At 38.6% G+C, this 9,937-nt stretch overlaps 2 protein-coding genes and 1 long non-coding RNA gene across 3 annotated transcripts; all 3 read right to left on the bottom strand.

Moving 5' to 3' along the window:
• Positions 1 to 79: 79 nt before the first annotated feature.
• LOC112494932 lies at positions 80 to 815 on the bottom strand (the record flags this gene model as incomplete). The annotated part of the gene is made up of 1 exon (XM_025088840.1): positions 80 to 815. A coding segment is annotated over one exon (489 nt), but the record flags the coding sequence as incomplete, so codon positions are not given.
• A 1,269-nt stretch (positions 816 to 2,084) lies between these two features.
• LOC112494933 lies at positions 2,085 to 3,211 on the bottom strand. The gene is made up of 2 exons (XR_003060956.1): positions 2,687 to 3,211; positions 2,085 to 2,615 (listed from the first exon to the last, which is right to left on the bottom strand). It is a non-coding gene; the product is annotated as an uncharacterized LOC112494933 (long non-coding RNA).
• Positions 3,212 to 4,298: 1,087 nt separating this feature from the next.
• LOC107271615 lies at positions 4,299 to 9,937 on the bottom strand. Its single transcript, XM_015747819.2, has 9 exons — positions 9,770 to 9,937; positions 9,150 to 9,580; positions 8,775 to 9,029; positions 8,552 to 8,719; positions 8,042 to 8,467; positions 5,715 to 6,116; positions 5,365 to 5,619; positions 5,128 to 5,295; positions 4,299 to 5,044 (listed from the first exon to the last, which is right to left on the bottom strand). Exons 2-9 carry the CDS (start codon positions 9,552 to 9,554, stop codon positions 4,619 to 4,621), a joined length of 2,505 nt encoding a protein of 834 aa, XP_015603305.2. The 5' UTR covers positions 9,555 to 9,580; positions 9,770 to 9,937; the 3' UTR covers positions 4,299 to 4,618.

Here is a 9,937-nt window from a genome sequence, read left to right as displayed (position 1 = left end):
GCTCGTAGCTGTATTTGGGGTGCTACCCCGAAAAACGTGTAGCCTTTGTTTTAAAATTGTGTAAAATGAAAGAAGCATGTATAAAAAGAAAATTTATTATATATCGTAAAAATATAGAGAAAAAATTAAAGAAAAAAAAATGACTATATTGAACGTCATTGACAATGTCAAGTGTAAATAGGGGGTGGTGCCTTTACGCGAGCCGCCCCTGACTGGGCCTAGGCCCAGATTACCCTACCGGTGCAGCTAGTATCGGATTGCTATCGGGTAGGAATTTCCCGCGATATCAATGGAAGTGATAAGGGCTGGTGCTTGCGGTATTTTAATTATATATAATCGCGATCAATCATATCTTTAAAAGCGTCGCGCAACGTTACGCGATAATGCGTGTCGTTCATCACACGTTCCTTCAGCTTCTCCACGTCGTTCATCGTCTCGTTAACTTCCGTCGCTTCCTCGCGATTCGCGGTTATGAGGTGAAGCAAAATTACAGCAATAGCACCGGCGAAAGAGCCGAATTTCGTCAAATGATCCCGCAACACGTCCAACGGAAACAGAGCTGTCGGATCGGAGCCAAGTTCCCTGAGATATTCGGCCAGGGAATCGTAATAATCGCGAATGAGACGATCGTAGTACTCGTCACGTAACTCCTGATTGGTGGAGCTGTAAATCAGGTAGTGAATGTCGAGGGCTGGCGAGGCGAAGCGGTAAATTTGAAAGTCTATTAAACACACGTCCTCGGGTTCCGGCGAATCCTGAAAAATGAAAGAGATTGGTTTTGGGAATTTTTGAAAAAATATATCTTTTTGAGCGCTTATCGGATAAAGTGTTTCCGGATCGCAATCCATTTTTCATAAGGCGTCCGAGAGAGATTCGTAATAATCTTGATGCAATCGATCGTAGTATCGATCTCTAGATTCTTTGCTATACAGCAACAAAATATCATGTATGTCAGGTCGGTGATCGGCGCGGCGCATCGACACAGTTGAAAGTCCACGAAGTACATGTGGGTGGGTTTTGTTTTATTCTGAAAAACAAATTTTTTTAGTTAAAATCAGAAATTTTTTTTATTGAAAATTAGTATTTTTCACAGTCTACCTCGTCCTTGTATTTGAACAAAGAATTCGACGTCGTAGTTGTTCAAGGACGATTTTACACGGTGACGACAATCACGCTGTGTGGTGACATTTTCACTTATTATTTCACAGACTCTCAGCCTCGGTTCGCGCTCCACGATATATCTTGTTCGCCACTACTAGCCGTACTGTCTAATCATTTACTAGCGGCTGTGCTTGACTTCTGTACCGTCGTCACGGAAATTACGACCCCCGTCGTGCGATTTACTTAATCCGATAAGGCGCGACTTTGAGAACGCACAAAATGTCTTATTGTAGTCTCTTTGCTGGTATTGCAAATAATCTCGGATACCGATAAGGACTTTCTGTTATCTCTGGCAATTACGTATATCGCGTTCAATGACTTGTCTTTACGTACTCTAATCTCGACCTATCGCGGATCAGAGATCTTACTGCTAACTATACCCAGCATAGGTAAATAGTAAATACGAGATATTTCGTCAGCGGCCTCTGACGGTGAAATGCGAAAACCGAGGTATCTCGTCGTTCTTCTGTAATGTGTTGATAATGCGGGATTTAAATAAAAATTACGCTTTATCTTATAACTCCGTATGTGCGACGGGGAAATTTTTACGAAATACGGCTACGATACCGGAATTCGTATGGTCGTCCATGTATTTTAAATGAATCGCTCGGCTAGTGAGATAAACGAAAAGCGAGATATAGTATTTGCGAAACTTTGTCCACGTCCCGCATATGGAATGATAAGGAACGATAAGATAAGGCGTATGATGACTTTTGAATTTCTCGCTGACAACCGTTCATAATACGTTGATCCATGCGGGCGATTAGGGAATGATCATTTTTCTTTCGCATATCAACTTTTTTTTTTCTCCAAGAGTTTGTTATCGGAAATTTTTTTTGTCAACTATGATTCAGCATTTGGACAATCTATGTGGTTGGAAGTCGCGTGGGGATAAGGATTGGGATAATAATAATGATCCTTCGAACGTTATCGATCGATTTAATTTAATTTAAGACAGATAATACACTTTAGTGATAATTGCAAAGAAAATATATTTTTTTTATATATTTGTCAAATTCATAATGATCGTGTGTAACCGTAGTCCACGCTGTCCTTTATCGTATCCACTAACATGGTTCTGTATACGTTATCGGTTTTTAATCGATCTACTAGATCTTCCCTTTCGAAATATAGATCGGTGGGTTCAAGCGTTGCGTTAACTTTGGTGAATAGTTGTATGGTCGTGATTGCCATTCCGGTTCCAAAGCAACCAAATTTCTTTGGTTGATCCTCAAAAGCGCTTATCGGATAAAGTGTTTCCGGATCGCAATCCATTTTTCATAAGGTGTCCGAGAGAGATTCGTAATAATCTTGATGCAATCGATCGTAGTATCGATCTCTAGTTTCTTTGCTATACAGCGACAAAATATCATGTATGTCAGGTCGGTGATTGGCGCGGCGCATCGACACAGTTGAAAGTCCACGAAGTACATGTGGGTGGGTTTTGTTTTATTCTGAAAAACAAATTTTTTTAGTTAAAATTAGAAATTTTTTTTATTGAAAATTAGTATTTTTCACAGTCTACCTCGTCCTTGTATTTGAACAAAGAATTCGACGTCTATGCGTCGCCGTGACAAAGCGTCGCGTAAGGCTCGGCAAGGTTACCGTCGCAGGCTTTGGCAATTTTCGAGGGAAAGTCGTCGAGAAAATTTTGAAGTTTGTCGACGTAACGTCGGTCGACATTTTCGATGCTCTGTGAAATTTTGAAAAAAAAAATTTTTTTGGCTTTTTATTATTATTTTACCTGGAGTGACGTCACCTGCACGGCCACGTTGCAAAGGTGTCTCAGACGTGTTGAGAAGTTTTGATTTTTTTCCAAAAGGTCCCACGAACATTATGTCCTCGAGATTTTGAATTTTTTAAAAAATTTCGAGTTTCTTTCCAAGCTATACGAAACCATAGCCGTGCAGTTTAGCTAGATTCCTGACGGCTATCGACCTGTGTGGATAATCGAGTAATTTCAGACGGTCGCGATTTTCGTATCTTTTTTCGAGCATGTCCTCCGGAAAGAGAATCTGGAAAGAAGATCAAAATTTTGCACGCTCCAGGTTACCCGTATTTTTCGAGGTCCTTGTTTCACGGTATTTCGAACCTCGCTACCTCCACTTCGTCTACTGAACTTGCTCCGTAAAACTTTGGTACGTTATCCAACGTTAAGCGATACTCTGCCAGGAGATCCTTGAGAATTGGCACGATTTCCCGATAAAACTTTATTTTCCTAAGATAGGCCGGAAATAACGTGAACATTAATCTGTGCGATTCCTCCCGCGACGAATACTTGAGCACCAGACGAATCTTTTCGTATTTTCCATTCCTTCGACCCTTCATCGATGCGCGAAAAATTTCACCCAAAAAATTGTCCTTGCGCGGGTACTCCCTCACGCGAAAACGCGGATTTGCCAATTTTTCATTTTTCGCTATTTCCACGAGATGACTTTCCGCGTGGTCCATTTCACTTACTGTCCCGTAGCTCTTCTCCTTCGTGAGTTCCGTCGTGGATGTTTTTTTTTTCACGAAAATATTTTCAAAAATTACTTGCTTTTTTTTACTCCAATTTCCAAAATATATATACTACAACCCACTAGCCTAGTTTACCACTAACCTCGTGGTCTTCGACCGAAAGTCGACGCTACGACGAAATCGACCCTACGAATCTAAGGACGCCTGAGGAAAGTGGGAATGTTTTTTGGTTGCTCAGTTCCATTTCGTTAGGTTAGGTTATTAGACAATGCCGTTTAGTTGCGGCACTGGCGATCGGAAACGGAAAGGCGACGGTTGACTAATTTGAAAAAAAAACGTTACTCGTTCACCGTATTTTCTCTTTCCGGACAATCGATACGAATTGCTAATTTCACGAAATTCGTCACTTGTCTTACTCGATTACGTATTTTAATTGTTCAATGTATTTACTATTTTTATATTATGATAATCAATCTTCGAATTTTCAATTGATATTAACCATTCGAGTCCCAAGCGGCGATAGCGCCCTGTTGAAACTTCATATTAAAAAAAAAAAACATTTCAGCGCTATGGATTAAGACAAGCGCCGTTCGGAATTTTTGGATAATTTTTTGTCAGTCACCACTGGAATTCTAACGGGTAATAATCAGTCTCATTGATTTTATGTAACATAATTATATTCTGATAGATGTATCTGATATTTCATAACATTGATATATACATATATGTATACATATATCTAAGGTAATTAATGTATAATCCTTATATCGCTGATAAGGATGACGATGTGATGGATCTCCGAACTGATAATACGTAAGGCGAGAATGACAATTTTTCCATACCTTATCTTCGCATACGAACTGTCGATGAGGTTACTGATATAAGGAACAAAAATGCGAAATCATGTACAAGTTGGATCGTATATGGTTAAGCGTGAGTTATGTGTAGATTGAAGAAAATACAGAAATATTTTTTTTTAACGGTGTCACTTTTAAAATCATATGTAATTCTTGTCAACGGCGTCTATGAACGCAGAGGCCATCATGTTTTTGAATAATCGATCGGTCTCCAGTCTCTTTTCGAGTTTTTTACAGAAATTCACGTCCATCATATTCCCAAACTCACCGGTGGCGTCGGTTTGCCCATGGAGAGTAAACAGCGCCATTGTCGGCCCGTAATAACCGTACTTTTTAACTTGTTGCTGAAATATCTCATAAGGAAACAAAACTTCCGGATCGCATCCCAATTGCTGCAAAAAACTGGACAGCGATTCGTGATAATCCTGCAGCAATTGTTCGTAATGCTCGCGTCTTGTTTCTTGGCTGCAGCAACAGAACAGAGTGTACATGATATCGATGATTGGCGACGCGTATCGACACATTTGAAAATCCAAAAGGTACATCGACGTCGGATTGGTTTTCGCCTGAAACGTAAATACGGCTGATAAATTTACGAAATTTTGGAACTGAGATAATTTTGAAAAAAAAAAAAAGAAAAACAGCAAACCTCGTCGTCGTATTTGAACAAAAAATTGTTCGTCCACGCGTCCCCGTGACATAAAACCGCATAGGGTTCAGCAAAGCTGCCGTCGGAAGCCTCGATTAATTTCGGTAGTATATTTTCCAAAAATGTTTCTACTCTTTGAACATAATACGGGTCCTTGTGACTTATGCTCTGAAATTTTTTTTTAGATGAAAATCCTGATTTTTTAATTATTTTCATTTTTTTTCCCCGTTAAATTACCTTCAATGCGAGAGCCGTGATTCCTTCCTGAAATTTCGTCATCAGTTCGGTAGGATTCTTTATTGCTTCACTCATCGTATCTTCGATGGATTGAATTTTTTTGAAAATTTCTGGATGCTTGTCGCGCAATGCAAAACTGTACGCATGAAAGCGACCAAGACCCCGAAGGGCCAAATAAGCGTGCGGATAGTCGAGAAGCTTAAGGCGATCGCGAAGCTCGTATTGTTTTTCGCGTAAATCCTCGAGGATGATGATCTTGAGGAAAATGGAAAAAAAAAGAATAAAATACATAGAAATTTTCGAATTTTTCATATTTCCTTTTTTTCATTTTATTTTTACATTTTCATTACCTGCTTATTCGGGGTGTCGTCGGCACCGTAAAATTTTGGTATACTCTCCAATTCGAAATCGTGTTCTTGCAATAATTTTTTGAATATTGGCACGATCTCTCGATAAAACATTATTTCACGCTGAAACACCGTGGACACTTTAATTACTTCCTCTAGATATTGTAATTCAGGGACGCACTTTATGATCGAGCATGATTTTTCCAATTTTCCGTCCTTCTCTCCCTCGATCGTCGTGCGATATATGTCGCCAAATATGTTGTCTCCCTTCGCCGAGCCCGGGGACACGTGGAAACGTGGATTCGCGTAATTAACGTTTTTTGCTATTTTCTTCAATTCCTCCAAAAGCTCATTTTCGCGCTCACTCTTTCGATGCTCCTGCGATATATCCGTCGCCATGCTTGATCACCGTGTATCGCTGCACGCGTAACAAATAATACGAAGCCAAAGAATCGTCCGATACGTGAATCTAGATATAGTTGGAGTATGAAATTTAAGAACTTTATCTACACAGAATATTCAGCAGATCGACCAAGTATCAACCTGAGTTAAATGCCAACTGAGACAATGCACTCATCATAATGATTAGGCAAGAATTCTAGTCAAGGACGTAGATATTATAGCAGTTGGAACATGCGCGCGCATTCATCTACAGTCGGTGGACGAGTACAGTATGATTTTTTGAAAGTTTCAAATCATTCTAATCCTCAGCAAACCACACGTAGTTTTTCATGGGTTTACGTAAACGTATGGAAAATTATGAAAAGTTAAATATATTTCAATAGAAAATCATGTATCTAGAGACTCGGATTTAAATTTTCGAAATATATTCCAAGGAGTACCTTTCCTCGTAAGAAATTGCTTGTTTACAAATTTATAGTTTACTAATTTAAATTAATTTAAAATAGCAAAGTACAACGTGGATCAGACTGCGCGACAAAGCCTTGAAGAAATCAGTAGTACCGGGCATGACGTTTTTATTTCGGAAATCCGCATGCTCAAGGGATTAGGGATTCGTGAGGGTGCCGAAATTTTATTATCAGGCGTTATCGCAATTTTATAGTGAATGGGTTCAAGGGCAAGTGGGAAGATAACTGGGTGTTTGGAATGAGTCAAGTGGTGATTACTGAGGTAGATACGGTAGTCTGGGCATAAATTGGGCATGTAATATAATACATATATTGCCGTCAAAATTGTACACAGAGCCACGTGCTTGAGACTTTGTTGCTTTTCGATCTGTCAAAAAATAAAACCACGTGTCACTCGTGGATTCGACTGCGCGTGCAGCTTCTGTACGAAATAAAATCGCTGAATCTCGAAATTAATTTTTTTAGTCTAGTTCAGTTAGTTGGTAACTAGCAATCGTATTTTACACAGGCTTACGGTTTTTCTATTATCTAACAACCAATGCAACATTTTATCTTGTATTATGTGAACTTTCTTATCGGCACCAACGATAGCTGTTGCCAATTGTTTTTTAAAGATCTTTATCAGAATTCCATTGTTCTTGTTTTCCAAACACGCAATTCTTCTGTCCCTATCGAACAGCCTGCTTGATTGGGGATCATTCGAATGCCCCAAACAGCAAGATAAGCCAGCGATCAGAGGAGAGGCGAAGCACTTATCGAGCTAACACTTAACGGGTGAATAAAATATATGTAATTTTTAAGTGATAACAATTCGATTCTATAACTGTATCAAAAAGTTATATTGACAGCGTGACCATTTCTTTTTCGTGTACGAACAGTCGAGAAAAGTCGTTCATATAAAAATTACAAAGAAAGAATCCAAAAAAAAAGTATACGCGTGCAAACCGATGTCTCGCGCGGTTACGTTGTTTGTAGATTCATGTTACATTTGTCAAAAACAAAAAAAAAATTTCAGTATCACCTATGACAATCATAAGTAATTCTTGTCAACAGAATTGACGAATGTTTTTGAAAAATAGATCACTCGTCAGTCTCTCTTCGATTTTTTCGCCATCGGTATGCATATGGAGACTAAACGTCATTGCTGGATTATTCCGTAGGTGGCTTGAGATTTGAAAAAAAAATGTTCTACTGAAAAATATGACGTATGAAAATTTCGAGTTTTATTTATACAGAATAAAATGGATCAATCATCTGGGAACAGGAGGCTTGTTCTCGTCGAAGTGGGGGTCAATCCACCGATTAAATAAACTAGTTACATGATTAAGATTAGATTGGAAAAACACTCAAGGACCGATATAAAATAATGGGCATTTTAACGCGCAGGCGCTCAGCTTTACATTAAAAATAAAATTCAAAAAGTGACTATCAATGAAATTTGCTTATCAAAATTTTTTATCAGATATAACCCATGTCGACAGCGTCCACCAGCGCACCGACCAGCATACTTTTGTACAGGATATCAGTGTCCAATCTTTCCTCGGCTTCTACGACATCCTTGTGCGTTTTTGATACCGTGTTAACGTCGGCGTCCACCTTTGTAAAAACGTGCAAAGTGAAGATGGCCATGCCCAGGCCGAAATAACCAAATTTCCGAAGCTGCTTTGTCAATTCGTCATAGGGAAATAAAAGTTCGGGATCGCAGCCGAATCTTGTTAAAAAATCGGACAACGAGCGATGATAATCTGACAACAGTTGTTTGTAGTATCGAGCTCTGGTCTCTTGGTTGCAGCAGCAAAACAATGTGTACGTCAAATCAGTGACGGGCGTTGCGTAGCGGCACATTTGAAAATCCAAAAAGTACATCGATATCGGTTTCTTCTTTGGCTTGAGGTGGTATGAAATTTGAAAAAGATTGGGAGAATTAAATTTTGAAAAAATAATGAATTTAAAAAAAAATTTTTCAAATACCTCATCTTCGTACTTAAACATGAAATTATTGGTCCACGCGTCCCCGTGGCAAATCACTGCATATGGTTCTACGAGGTTCCCGTTGCAAGCGTTGGACATTTTTTCCCAAAAACTCGAAGTAAACTTTCGAATTCTCTTAGCGTAAATGTTTCCCTCTTGCTTTATACTCTGAGGAAAGAGAAAGAAAGATTTTTTTGTGAAACCAAAATTTTTTTTACATTACCTTCAATGCGATTCTCTGAAGTTCGCGCAACCGATTCAAAAACACGTCGGTACCGTGTGAATTGACCGTGAACAATACGTCGTGGATTTTTTTGAATTTTTGAAAAATTTCAGGCTTTTTCTCGCGCAGCGCAAAACTGTACGCATGCAAACGACCGAGCTCTCGCATGACCAGAGACGCATGAGAATAATCCAATAGTTTGAGACGATCGCGACAGGTGTAATTTTTTTCACTCAAATCCTCCATAAATATAATCTGAAAAATTAAATTATTATTAGATTTCGTTGAAAAATAATGTTTTTTTCTCACTGCCAAAATCGGATCCTTCAATGGATATAAAAATACGTATTTGGTATATGCATATTCAAAAATTACCTCTCTCGTCTGAATTGCGCTTGCGCCATAAAATTTTGGTATATTTTCCAAAACCATGTCGTACTCCTTTAGCAGATTTACGAAAATCGGTACTATTTCTTGATAAAACATTATTTCTCGTGGAAAAATCGGTGTCGAGTCCATCGCTTCTTGTCGCGTTGGATCGCGCGGTGCACATTTCAATATCACGTGAATTTCGCATATTTTTTCATCCCGCGATCCCTTGACGATCACACGAAAAATATCCCCTATAAAATACTGTCCCACTTTTGCTCCTCGTGTCACTCTAAAACGTGGTCTTTCGATATTCAACTTTTTGGCAATTTCGTTTAAGTGTTCTTCCAAATAATCCACATGTATTTCCTGGTCCATGTACGCCTCGGGACAGTGTTGGGAAGATTGCATTTTTTTTTTTAAATGATAAAATCGTGCTGTACATGACAACAAAATTGCATTTTTAAATACAGAATGAAATATCGAAATATTGAATTCGAGGTAGGACTAATTTATCCCCATTTTATTAAAAAACATCACCAGTAACAAAATTAATGACTCGACTCCCGATAAGGCTCCGGTAAACTTTTACGTGACTACAATTATTAATTTCATACGTAGTTTACCTCTTTTAACGTAAATTTTAATTCAATAAAAGAATCGTCTAAAATAAAATACACAACAAAGACACTTTGTATCACAATCCAAATAAATTAAATTTATAATTAATATAAAATTCGTCAAAATTCGATGACTCCTCACACGTTGGCTCTTGACACGAGAATCATCGAAAA

The sequence above is a fragment of the Cephus cinctus genome, unplaced genomic scaffold (assembly GCF_000341935.2).
Source record: "Cephus cinctus unplaced genomic scaffold, Ccin1 Ccin1_scaffold1001, whole genome shotgun sequence".
NCBI classification, from domain to species: domain Eukaryota; kingdom Metazoa; phylum Arthropoda; class Insecta; order Hymenoptera; family Cephidae; genus Cephus; species Cephus cinctus.
This window is presented reverse-complemented; position numbering and strand designations above follow the sequence as displayed.